This window comes from Rhinoraja longicauda, chromosome 25, assembly GCF_053455715.1.
Source record: "Rhinoraja longicauda isolate Sanriku21f chromosome 25, sRhiLon1.1, whole genome shotgun sequence".
Classification (NCBI taxonomy): Eukaryota; Metazoa; Chordata; class Chondrichthyes; order Rajiformes; family Arhynchobatidae; genus Rhinoraja; species Rhinoraja longicauda.
Genome location: NC_135977.1, coordinates 29,858,672 through 29,872,386, shown reverse-complemented (window position 1 = coordinate 29,872,386; position 13,715 = coordinate 29,858,672). Strand labels below are relative to the sequence as shown.

At 41.0% G+C, this 13,715-nt stretch overlaps 1 protein-coding gene across 3 annotated transcripts in view; it reads left to right on the top strand.

The window, feature by feature from the left end:
* LOC144605997 (mediator of RNA polymerase II transcription subunit 13-like) overlaps nt 1-13,715 on the top strand; it is a 207,036-nt gene that overhangs the window by 89,280 nt on the left and 104,041 nt on the right. For all 3 annotated transcript variants that reach the window (XM_078421739.1, XM_078421740.1, XM_078421738.1), the window contains exon 3: nt 1,009-1,093. In XM_078421739.1, the coding sequence (XP_078277865.1) occupies nt 1,009-1,093 (85 nt within the window). The remainder of the gene's footprint in view (nt 1-1,008; nt 1,094-13,715) is intronic.

The following is a 13,715-nucleotide window of genomic DNA, read 5'->3' as shown; positions in this document are numbered from 1 at the left end:
TGAACCTGAAGGTTTGCAAACTTGTAAATTGAGTTGGATTGATATTTGGCTGCCTCGTCGTAAGTGTATAAGGAGCATAGAAGGGGGCTGAGAGCTCACTCTTGCGGGGCATCAGTGTTGAGTGTGATTGCAGAGGATGATTTACCACCTCACTTATTGTGTCTGTTGGTCAGGAAGTCGAGGATTCAGTTGGAGAGGGGGGTGCTGACTCCAGACTCCATGAGTTTAGATATGAAGTTTTAAATGTTCAAATCAAGACCCTAGCCCAAGTCATTAATACACATGAGTAATGGTTACTCGAGTAACAATTTACAGTTGGAAAATTGTGCAAGATTGATGCCGAGAGGGAGCAGATTTTAAGTCATTCTCAAGACCCAGCCGATCTTTCAGCGGGGAATTTAAAGAGAAAATATTTCTGGGATATCTGGAAAGAATCAGCAACTGGAATAAACTATATTCCATGAGGAAGATTTGATGGACTAGATAGTAAATGCACATGACTGATTTTAAACATTTCCTAATTCATCTGCAGAACCCTTTGTAAACTGTAGTCTGTAACTCAGTATCACTTATTGATTTTAAACCGTGATTGTGCTAATCTCAAATGAATTGGTATGCTCTGTGATGCATTATTTGGCACATTTTCTTAGCATTTTGAATTCTGCAACTATTCAGGGAGCTAATCCATTCCAGGTTGAGTGAATACAGTTCCTTAATTATCTTGGTTGAATGTTGTGCACAAAACTCAAAATGGAACATGCTGGAAACACTGAACAGAAACAGAAGTAAGGCTTCACGTCAAAGACCTTTCATCAGAATATTAGGGTCTTTGATGTGAAATATTTTTTCTCGACATTTCTGCAGATATTGCCTGACGTGAGAGTTTCCAGCATTTCTAATTTAATATTTGATTTCCAGCATCTGCAGTTATTCATTTGTTATTGTCAACAGTTATTTAAAACCTTAGAGCTGCTTTATTATTCACAACATGGTTTTCTTTTATTACAGTGGTGGATGCCGGTCTGTGGGAAAATGGGCTCACGTATGAATGCCGAACACTGCTCTTTAAAGCCATTCATAATTTATTAGAAAGGTAAGGCAACATGAATACTTTAAAAACTAATATTGAACTGAAATTTTACCGAAAGATGAGTGGTAACGATTGTGTGATTATCTAGTATCTATTCGTATACTAGGTGGTGTGAATTTGTATACCTGATTGTGATAATTTGTATTAAGTGGGCAGATATGTGTAATATTCAGAAAACATTTCACAAGGATGTTTGGCCTTTAGCTTTTTCACAATATTGTTATATTTTACAGGCATAAAATACTTTTATTAAAGCAGTCAGAGTTCTTGAAAAAACTCTACCAAGCCTTGTGCATATAATTTAGGCGTAGAGATATAAGCCACAGGAATTTTGGAGTTATTAACAAAGCCTTTTAATTCTATCAAAATTCATCTTTTCTGTACCTCAAAAGTAAACAAAATTAAAATCTCATTCGGCTATCAATGGGTAGGTAAAAACTTAAAGAAGTGCTCAACTTTATCAACAGATTCATTGGTCAGAGTATTGTTCTGTACACTTTTTGCAATTTAAGAAAGCCTTTGGACCAGTAATGTGCATTTACTGTTGCTATCTGTCATAATACATGTCCATCATATCGAGTGGTGTAAATCAGATTGTTTTTCATTACAGTTCACTTCAACTCCCCATTTTGCATTTATTGACATTAGAAACACCTCCAAATATGTACAGTGCCCTCCATAATGTTTGGGACAAAGACCCATCATTTATTTATTTGCCTCTGCACTCCACAAGTTGAGATTTGTAATAGAAAAATATCACGTGGTTAAAGTGCACATTGTCAGATTTTATTAAAGGGTATTTTTATACATTTTGGTTTCACTATGTAGAAATTACAGCTGTGTTTATACACAGTCCCCCCATTTCAGGGCACCACAATGTTTGGGACACATGGCTTCACAGGCGTTTGTAATTGCTCAGGTGTGTTTAATTGCCTCCTTAATGCAGGCATAAGAGAGCTCTCAGCACCCAGTCTTTCCTCCAGTCTTTCCATCACCTTTGGAAACTTTTATTGCTGTTTATCAACATGAGGACCAAAGTTGTGTCAATGAAAGTCAAAGAAGCCATTATGAGACTGAGAAACAAGAATAAAACTGTTATAGACATCAGCCAAACCTTAGGCTTACCAACATCAACTGTTTGGAACTTCATTGAGAAGAAAGAGAGCACTGGTGAGCTTATTAATCGCAAAGGAACTGGCAGGTCAAGGAAGACCTCCACAGCTGATGACAGAAGAATTCTCTCTATAATAATGCGAAATCCCCAAACACCTGTCCGACAGATCAGAAACACTCTTCAGGAGTCAGGTGTGGATTTGTCAATGACCACTGTCTGCAGAAGACTTCATGAACAGAAATACAGAGGCTACACTGCAAGATGCAAACCACTGTTTAGCTGCAAAAATAGGATGGTTGGGTTACAGTTTGACAAGAAGTACTTAAAAGGGCAACCACAGTTCTGGAAAAAGGCCTTGTGGATAGATTAGACGAAGATGAACTTATATCAGGGTGATGGTAAGAGCAAAGTATGCAGGAGAGAAGGAACTGCCCAAGATCCAAAGCATACCACCTCATCTGTGAAACACAGTGGTGGGGGTCTTATCGAGTGGTGTAAATCAGATTGTTTTTCATTACAGTTCACTTCAGCTCCCCATTTTGCATATATGGCTGCTGAAGGTACTGGGTCACTTAACTTCATTGATGATACAACTGCTGATGGTAGTAGCATAATGAATTCTGAAGTGTACAGACACATCCCATCTGTTCAAGTTCAAACAAATGCCTCAAAACGCATTGGCTGGCGGTTCATTCTGCACCAAGACAATGATCCCAAACATACTGCTGAAGCAACAAAGGAGTTTATCAAAGCTAAAAAGTGGTCAATTCTTGAGTGGCCAAGTCAATCATCCGATCTGAACCCAATTGAGCATGCCTTTTGTATGCTGAAGAGAAAACTGAAAGGGACTAGCCCCCAAAACAAGCATAAGCTAAAGATGGCTGCAATACAGGCCTGGCAGAGCATCACCAGAGAAGACACCCAGCAGCTGGTGATGTCCATGAATCGCAGACTTCAAGCAGTCATTGCATGCAAAGGATATACAACAAAATACTAAACATGACTACTTTCATTTACATGACATTGCTGTCTCCCAAACATTATGGTGCCCTGAAGTGGGGGGACAATGTATAAACACTGCTGTAATTTCTACATGATAATAATAATAATAATATTCATTTATTGTCATTGCAACGAGTACAACGAAATTAAAAAATAGCCAATCCTGACGGTGCGTACAAACATATATGCAATAAATGCAAAAACAAATAAATACATAAATACAATTAAATACAATTATATTAAGTACAAGATTTTTTAACGGTGTTGCCTAGTGCAAAGGTAGTGTTCAGTTCTCGTATGGCCCTGGGGTAAAAACTGTTCTTAAGTCTGTTTGTTCGGGATTTGATCGACCTGAAACGTCGACCAGAGGGCAGATGAACAAACAGACGGTGGCCGGGGTGGGATGGATCTTTTATTATTTTGCCTGCTCTACTGAGGCAGCGTAGGCTGAACAGGTGCTCCAGGGAGGGCAGTGAGCAGCCGATGATCTTCTGGGCCGTCGTGATGACCCTCTGAAGGGCCTTCCTGTCCTTTTCTGAGCAGCTGGCATACCATGTGGTTATACAGTATGCCAGCACACTCTCGATGGAGCAGCGATAGAAGGACAACATGAGCTTCTCCTGCAGGTTGGTTTTCCTGAGGATCCTCAGGAAGTGGAGTCTCTGCTGTGCCTTCTTTACTGTGGTGATGGTGTTGGTAGACCAGGTAAGATCCTCTGCGATGTGCGTACCCAGGAACCTGAAAGCTGGTACCCTTTCCACACAGACCCCATTGATGTAGAGTGGGTCGTAATCTCCACTGGTTTTTCTAAAGTCAATTATAAGTTCCTTTGTTTTGGAGGAGTTCAGGACCAGATTGTTCACTGAACACCATGCTGCCAGCCTTTGGATTTCATCCCTATAGGCTGTCTCATCTCCTTCTGAGATGAGTCCAACCACAGTCGTGTCATCCGCGAACTTGATGATGGTGTTGGTGGGATGGGTGGGGGCGCAGTCGTGAGTGTAGAGGGAGTAAAGGATGGGGCTCAACACACAGCCCTGTGGTGAGCCGGTGCTCAGTGTAATGGTGGAGGAGAGGTGAGGGCCTATTTTGACGGTCTGGGGGCGGTTGGTCAGGAAGTCCTTGATCCATTGGCAGATGGTTTGGGAAAATCCAAGGTCGGAAAGTTTGGTGACCAGTCTGCTCGGGATGACCGTGTTAAAGGCAGAGCTGAAGTCGAGGAAGAGCATCCTCACATAGCTCCCCTGGTGTTCAAGGTGGGTCAGTGCAGTGTGAAGAGCAGTGTCGATGGCATCCCCTGTAGACCTATTTGCTCTGTAGGCAAACTGGTGTGGGTCGAAGGTGGGTGGGAGGCTGGCTTTGATGTGCTGCAGGACCAGTCTCTCGAAGCACTTTGTGATGACCGGTGTGAGTGCTACCGGACGGTAGTCGTTAAGACCGCTGATGACAGACTTTTTCGGCAGTGGGATGATTATGGCGGTCTTCAGGCAGGGAGGGATGGTGGATTTTAAAAGGGACAGGTTGAAGATTTTTGTGAAGACCTCAGATAATTGGTCTGCACATTCCCTCAGCACTCTGCCCGTCACACCATCGGGGCCTGCAGCTTTCCTGGGATTCACTGCTCTGAGCACGCGCTTAACATCATACTCCTGCACAGTGAAGGTGTTGCTGTCAGGTGCTGGAGAGGGTGTTATGTCTGCCACTGTGGCTTTCACCTCGAAACGAGCAAAGAAACAGTTAAGTTCCTCTGCCAGCGAGGCGTCGCCGTCGGCAGTCGTGCGGTTGCTGGTCTTGTAGTTGGTGATGTGCTGGATGCCTTGCCATACCCGCCGTGGGTCATTGTTGGATATCATATCATATACATACAGCCGGAAACAGGCCTTTTCGGCCCTCCAAGTCCGTGCCGCCCAGTAATCCCCGTACATTAACACTATCCTACACCCACTAGGGACAATTTTTTTTTTTACATTTACCCAGCCAATTAACCTACATACCTGTACGTCTTTGGAGTGTGGGAGGAAACCGAAGATCTCGGAGTAAACCCACGCAGGTCACGGGGAGAACGTACAAACTCCTTACAGTGCAGCACCCGTAGTCAGGATCGAACCTGCGTCTCCGGCGCTGCATTCGCTGTAAAGCAGCAACTCTACCGCTGCGCTACCGTGCCGCCCATATCCAATATGATGAAACCAAAATATATTAAAATGGCCTTTATTAAAACCTGACAATGTGCACTTTAACCACATGATTTTTTTTCTATTACAAATCTCAAATTGTGGAATACGGAAGCAAATAAATAAATGATGGGTCTTTATCCCAAACATTATAGAGTTCGTTATGCCAAAAATATCAGAGCGTAAATAGAGTTTTAGTGTTAAAGGAACAAGTGCATTATTTCAAAAACACATAAATCAAACGCGATTAAAATGCAAGGTGTCTGTATATAGTTCCCTGAAAATGCCATTTGCAGGTAGATAGTGTGGTGAAGGCCATACTGGCCTTCAGTCAGGGAGTTGATCCTAAAAGCAGGGACATTACGGTACAGCTGTGCAAGATATTGGCGAGGACGTGCTTGGAGTATTCTGTGCAGTTTTGGTCACACACTGTTCCTTTTCTCCAGATTAAATGATCCAAAATGATACACAAATATTGTGTAGTTGCATTGATGGAAAATTTTGGGTCATTTAATCTGATGGACTACCTGATTTGTGTATTCCTGATCGTGGTAATCTGGTAAATTGAGACTGCAGATGCTGGAATCTGGAATTAAAAACTGTCCATTTGCCCATCATCCATCCCTTATCTGGTTCCACATTACTTTCCAGGCTCTGTCTCTACCTTATCACTTATATCCTGGCTTCATCTGGCCTCTCTCTTCCCCTCCCCCCCATATGTTTCTAGTTATCACTTTCATCAGTCAGGATATCAGGTGCAAGAGTGGGGTCATATTACAACTGTACAAGACATTGGTTAGGCCATATTTCAAGTACTGTGTACATTTTTACTTGCCTTGCTATTAAACTGGAAATGGTGCAAGCAAAATTTAAGAGTATGTTACCAGGTCTGGAGGATTTGGGTTATAAGGAAGTTGGATTGGCTGGGAGTCTTTCTCTGGAGTATAGGAGGCTGAGGGGTGTCTTTACAAAGGTTTATAAAATCCTGAGGGACGTTTTTAAGGTGGTGATCCACTGATTTTCCACAGGATTAAGGAGTTTAAAAGTAGAGAGCAGGGTTTAAGGTGAGAGGAAAGACTTGAAAGGGACTTGCGTAGGAACTTCACAGAGGGTAGTGTGTGTTATGAGCTACTAGAGGAAGTTGTGGAGGTGGATACAATTATGACATTCATAAGGTAGACACAAAATGCTGGAGTAACTCAGTGGGACAGGCAGCATCTCTGGAGAGAAGGAATGGGTGACGTTTCGGGTTGAGACCCTTCTTCAGCGATGACATTTATAAAAGATAGGTATATAGATAGAAACGATTTGGAGGGATATGGGCCAGGTCAAGGTAAGTGGATCCAGTTTGTTTACGCAACTTGGTTGGATTTTTGTTTTGGGCTGAAGGGCCTCTCTAGCGCTGACTATGGCCCTCCAGCCTCTGTCTCCAGACTCTCCCTTCCCCCACCTGGTTCTATCCACCTATCTTTCCCATCTCACCTAGTTCCACCTATCACCAACCATCTCCTGTGCACCCCTTCCTCTGAACTCTTTTATTACCAGCTATATTACTTCTACGCTCAGTCATAATGCAAGGTCTCTCCCCCAAATGTGAACCAACCTTTACATCTTGAAATGCAGCTTGATCTGCTGAATTCCTCCAGCTATTTGTTTTCTTAAATAGCAATTTAGGTCTGATTCCAGGAAATGATCGCAGCTTTCACTGACAGATTGTGTGCTGTTTAATACTGGCCTTTAGCTGCAACTTTGCCATTTCTCCAAATGTTGTCACTGTTTAGATTTGTGCCATATGCTTTGGTATTGAGTTAAAAGCAGTAAAAGTCGCTCATGTTATGGTCTGGGCATGCACACTGGTGAATTTGCATGTGAAATGGCATTGACAATTTTAATACTGTGACAAAGTAACCTTTTGAGATTTCTTTGTTCACAAGCCACCATGAATAATCACCCCTTTAAAACAAAATGTTTGTTAGAAATCTTTGCTTTTACAATGTTGAACGAATATTTGCATTTATTGAAAGGACTGGTTGCTTTGTTGATAAATTTCATTTGAAATAGGCTTTGATGCCTCCTCTTCATTTCTGCTGTGTCCCGCACATGTTTATGCTGGTGTTTCATTCTGTGTCCACATCCTCATTTGCATTTTTCAATTATAAATAGTTAAGCTGGTATCCTTCCCTATTTCCTCCCGTGTTAGTTGGATCAATTCTAGCTTTGGCCAGCCCCCGTCTTAGTGTTCAAGACCTGCAGTTTCCTCCTATTTGAGTTTTTATCTTTGTCCACTTTGATTTAGCAAGTACTCTTTATTCCATTGCAGCTCTTATTAATTATTATATCTGTCTAAAATGTGACAAAACCTGGAGAGGTTAAAATGGTGTTTGTTCTTTTTTGCCGGCTACAAGGTTTGAATTTGAAATTTCAGGTCAACCACAGCCACCTCTGTATTCAGTAAACAGTTTGATTAACTCGTGCCAGTTGTGATGAGTGGATAAGCTTGTGTAAGTGCATAGCCCCAGTATAACACATTGATATAAAATAGTAATTAAATTTGAATGTGTCAGTTCATTTCCTTACTTAGAATTGTATTATCATATCATATATATACAGCCGGAAACACGCCTTTTCGGCCCTCCAAGTCCGTGCCGCCCAGTGATCCCCGTACATTAACACTATCCTACACCCACTAGGGACAATTTTTATATTTACCCAGCCAATTAACCTACAAACCTGTACGTCTTTGGAGTGTGGGAGGAAACCGAAGATCTCGGAGTAAACCCACGCAGGTCACGGGGAGAACTCCTTACAGTGCAGCACCCGTAGTCAGGATCGAACCTGAGTCTCCGGCGCTGCATTCGCTGTAAAGCAGCAACTCTACCGCTGCGCCACCGTGTTGGGTTGTGTTTATATTTTTGATGATTTTAATTGTTTCTCACTGCATATTATCCCAAAGAATGCATTTATTTAATTGAATTCTTTCAGTCTGGGTGATAATTTGAATGTGTTTTTTTTTGCACACACAATTTGTTGAAGCTGAATTTTCAAACGGGAATTTAAATTTGCTTGCAATTCAGTACCAAAGTAATCATAGAAGGCAATTAGTGTAGACACAACAATTACAATATTTGACTTTTCAAACACAGATTTTGCATTTATTTCTAAATATGGTGGTAATGCAGATATTTTGGGCCAAGTTTCCTCAAATTTTTTGTCATTTAATTATTTTGCTATTCATCTAAATCATGTGATTCTTCCAAAAAAAAACAAACTGCTGTTGCAACTCTTTATTTACTTCTCCCATCAAAAGTGGCGAATGGCCTCCACGTGATTTCCAGCCTGTGTGATAATCACATGATGCCGATGGTAAAACAAAAGTAACAATCTTTGTGTGCATTCTCTATGCTTATCATCGACTGAGATAGACAAAGACTGGAGCACTGCACCATGATTTGCATCTCATGAGATTACTCTTATGATTGATATTCCTTGACAAATTTCTGAATATTGTTCCATCACTGTAATAGTGGGTTTGAAAATTGATGCTTAAGATCGACATCAAGAGATTTCCACTTGTGGGGCTGTCTAAAATTAGAAGCCTATTTATAACAGCACCAGCAGACATCAAGTGGTCTGGAAAGTGAATCAGCCTTGACCCTCTTTTGAAGGCTTTCTACAGATAGTCGCTAATACGTTGTAAGAAGTAAAGGGTAAATTTCTTCCCTCCTTTAGAAACTGGTTATTTGCAGTGACTAGTACAGATAGAATTTGGAGAAATCTGGATAGGGAAGATAGGAATAGTTTGTTGATGTGGTTATTTAGAAAGTGGTTATTTGCAGTGACTAGTACAGATGGAATTTGGAGAAATCTGGATAGGGAAGATAGGAATAGTGTGTTGTGGTTAGATGAAGTAGAATGGATTGTTGCATAATCTGAGTGTATATCATATTTATAGTGATACAGAAAGGGGGGGCATTTTGCCATGCCAACTCCCAGCAGAATAAACTCATCAGTCATATCATCCCATCTTTTTATTTTCCTGTATTTTAGCAATTCATTCTCTGAAACATGCCCTTCAATGTCCCTTTGATTTGTGTGCCATTAACCTACACCCGAGTCGCAGAACTGCAAGGCAGCCGTGCTGACTGTTGTGCCATTGTCAATCATTTGGATCAAATGCTGTTTCTTTGCAAGAATTTCTAAAGTCTCTCAATTTGTTACAATAGCCATTTTAGAACATTATGTTCAAATAAGGTTTCTTATACTGGAGTTGGTACAGGCCTTTGGTACTGGTAAATGTTTGCTGCTGCTTGTTCAAATTTTGCCAGAAAGCTCCAAATTTTACTTGGTTAAATTGAATATATGTTGCTATGCTTGAATTATTCTCAGAATGTGTAAGGCGAAGCTCACCTTAAAACAGTGGGGTTAGCTGTGCTTCTGCTCGCTGAAGTCCAAACCCTTTCGCTGAACTCGCTCTCTCTTCCTTATTCGTACCAGCCGTTATGTTGCACAGTGCAACCTGTGCAATTTAGTTGCAGCATTTCTTATCATGTCTGAAAAGTACTGAAGTTGTGCAATGCTTTAGGACATTCCTATAATCCCCTGGGAGATTAAAATAGCACCGTAACCCACCACACATAACTGAAAAAGGGTCTCGACCCGAAACGAGAGTCTGAAGAAGGGTCTCGACCCGAAATGTCACCCATTCCTTCTCTCCAGCATTTTGTGTCTACCTTACACATAATTGAAATCAATGTTAGAGATGACGTTCACCATGTGTGTACTTTCTCCATTTTAACAATGCTTAACTACACTTAAATTGGTTATAACTCTTTTACGGGCATCTGAAACGATGTTAAAAGTATTGTATAATAGCATCCATTTTAGTGTTGACTGTTATGCACTTAAATTTTGTAAAACAGTCTGTCAATCAGCCAAGCACTGGAAGTATTCCTTTGAGAAGGTTAACACAATTTGCGTGATAGAATGTGTGTTCAATTTACATAAATTTAATGTGGCATTAAATTTCGCTGAGTTACTTCAGCATTTTGTCTTGTATAAAGTTAACACAGTTTGGACATACGGATAGTACTTTTCAAGTGATGAGATCTCAGCCCTTAAGGTCTGCTGCATCTTTTGCATGTCACATTCTTAAAACGTGTGCGAACCAATTGCCTAGAGTTTCAGTCATTTTGAACCGCTCAGTACTATGGTCCAGGGTCCTCGCCCATTTCAAAATGACATCCATAATATACAGCGCACAAGAAGAGCAGTGTGACCTGCCTCAATGACTGCCAACCTGTGGCAGTCGTATCCATTATGATAAGTTGTAGGAAGGAACTGCAGATGCTGGTTTAAACAGAAGATAAACACAAAATGCTGGAGTAACTCAGCGAGACGGGCAGCATCTCTCGATAGAAGAAATGGGTGACGTTTTGGGTCGAGACCCTCCAGACTAAATCAGGGGAATCATTTTTTTATCTTTGTATCTCCCTCTCCCCGGTTTAGTCTGAAAAAGGATCTTGACCCGAAACGTCACCCATTCCTCTCTATCTAGAGATGCTGCCTGTCCCGCTGAGTTAGTCCAGCATTTTGTGTCTATCTTCCATTATGATAAGGTTATAGTGAGGACACAGATCCACTATAATATGCCTACCACCACAACAAATCGACAGTGGATGCGATCTCGCTGGCTCTTCATTCTGCACTGTACCACTTGGACAATAAGACGATGTATAGCTTGGCGTTCAATATCCTCTCCAAACTTACTATCAAACTCTGGGCACGGGGTCTTTGTTTGTCCCTTTGCAATGGAATCCTTGACTTCCTCATTGGCAGACAACAACCAATACAAATTGGTAACAAAACTTCCTCCTCTTATCAACACGGGCTCGTCAATACTGCACGCTCAGTCTCCTGTTCTACTCTGTCTATGCACAAGACTGCAGCTAGACACAGCTCCAATGCCATGTTTAAATTTGCTGGCAATACCACTGTTCTTTGATGAATAACGGGTAACAATGAGTTAGAGTACAGGACAATCTAAATGGTGCCAGAACATCAAATTTGCTCTCAGCGTTGGCAAGACTAAGGAGCTGATTGTTGATTGATCAGCAGGAAGGGAAATCCAAGGATCCATTCAACTGTATTCACTTGGACAGTATTGAGGAGAGTCAACAGCTTCATGTTCCCGGGTGTGCATATCTCCGACGATCTGCCCTGGGTCCAGCACATTGATGTAATCGCAAAGAAAGCTCCTTATCACAAAATTGAGAAGATTCCACAGGTCACCGAATGCTCGATCAAACCTACAGGTGCATGATAGAGAGCATACTGACTGGTTAATTCACGGCCTGATTTGGTAACTCAAACGCCCAAGAGTGTCAGAGGCTGCTGAAAGTGGTGAACTTTGCTGGGTCCATCACGGTGTAACCTCCCCACAATCTAAGGGATCTGGTGGAAGCGCTGGCTCAAATAGGCAGCATACCATAAAAACGACCCGGCCTGGCACCGTTCTCATTTTGCTGCTGCCATCGAGATGGTGGTACGGGAGCCTGAGACCTGTAACCTCCAGGTTCAAGAATGGGTTTTTCCCATCAACCATCAAGCTTTTGAACCACTCTGCACAACCTTACCGCGATAACGATTTACTATGGACTTTGTTTATATTGTATTATGTACTTAAGTTTGCACTATTGTTCTCGCATTTCTTAGTATCATTGATAGTTTTTGCATTATTTCTTATTGTGTATTTATTTGTTATTGTGTTAATGTGCCAATAAGGTTGCAGCAAGTAAGAATGCCATTGTTCAGTTCCCAGTGCGTATGATAATTGAATACTGGCTCGTGGTAAAAACTGATGTGCAATGTAACTCCACTTACCAGATTTATATCCATAATAATCTTCAATATCTTGTGACCATTCTTTCATTTGATTACTGAAATTGGTGATCTTTTGCAAGCCATAACAAGATTCATACAATCTGAACTGTGTCAGCACAGCCTCCAAACTGTGGACACCAACTGTGTCCATTTATAATATCTCCTGACAGCGCACTCTTATCTCACACACTCACAGAATCTAACTGTTCCAGACTTCATCTTTCAACATCAGCCCTAAATATTCCAAGACACTTTCCATTCTGCTTTAGTTAAACATTTTGTTCAAGATGGCCGCGCCGTTGTGTTTGGCTGCCTGCCACTGTATGTTTCTTTTTTTTCCTAATCAGATGTGCAGCACTTTGGTCAACGTGGGTTGTTTTTAAATGTGCTATACAAATAAAATTGACTTTACTTGACTTGACTTGAACTGTTAGTTTTTCTTGTTCCATGTAACTTCATTGACCCGATTTTTTTCAACGCTCTTATTTTGGAATCTAATGATTGCCCAGGTACTCCATCAAGTATAGCCAATTGGCCTGTTGGTATGAATCATCCAACCAGAAGATTATGGTTTTAATATTCGTTGCTCAGTAGTAAGAAAGAAAATTAGGTAAAGCTAGTCCTCCATTCTCTTTTGGTGTGCACATGTATCGTTTATGTATTCGGTGACTTTTGTAGTCCCATATAAAGTTAGTAACAATGGAATCAATTAAAAAAAAATTAAAAAAAGATTTAGGAAGATATATCGGTTGTGTCTGAAATAAATATAAAAGCTGCAGGAGAAAAATCATCTTTAAGGCATTCAATCTGCCAAGGAGGGAAATAGGCAGTTTTCCAAAATTGAATACAAGTATGAAGTTTTGTAATTAATGGAGGGAAATTTGTTTTAAACAGGAGGGAATATTTTCTGGTAACGTAAACTCCAAGATATCTGAATTTATCGGTAACAATTCTAAAAGGGAACTGTTGGAGCCGGGTAACATCTTGTTCGTTTATTGACATAATTTCGCTTTTATTTCAATTAATTCTTTATTCAGCGAAGATGCCGCATTGGTCTATAATGGATAGTAAATTTGGGATACTAGTTCGGGGGTTAGTGATGTATAATAGTACATCATTTGCATAGAGGGAGATTTTGTTCGTAGTATGTTTAGTCTTGTATCCGTATATGCCTGGGTGGGACCTGATGCTCTCAGCGAGTGGTTCTATGGCTAATGTGAATAGCATCGGGGAGAGCACATCCTTGTCTAATACCCCTGAATAAGCAACATTTAGATGAGAGGGTTTGATTGGTTAATATTCTGGTATTTGGGTTCCCATATAAAAGCTTCAGCCATAAGATAAAGTTTTCGCCTAATTGGAATTTTCCCAGCGCTGTGAAAAGATAAGACCTATCAACTTGGTCAAAGGCTTTTTTCGCATCCAATGCGATGATTGTGAGGTCTTTATTCGGTAT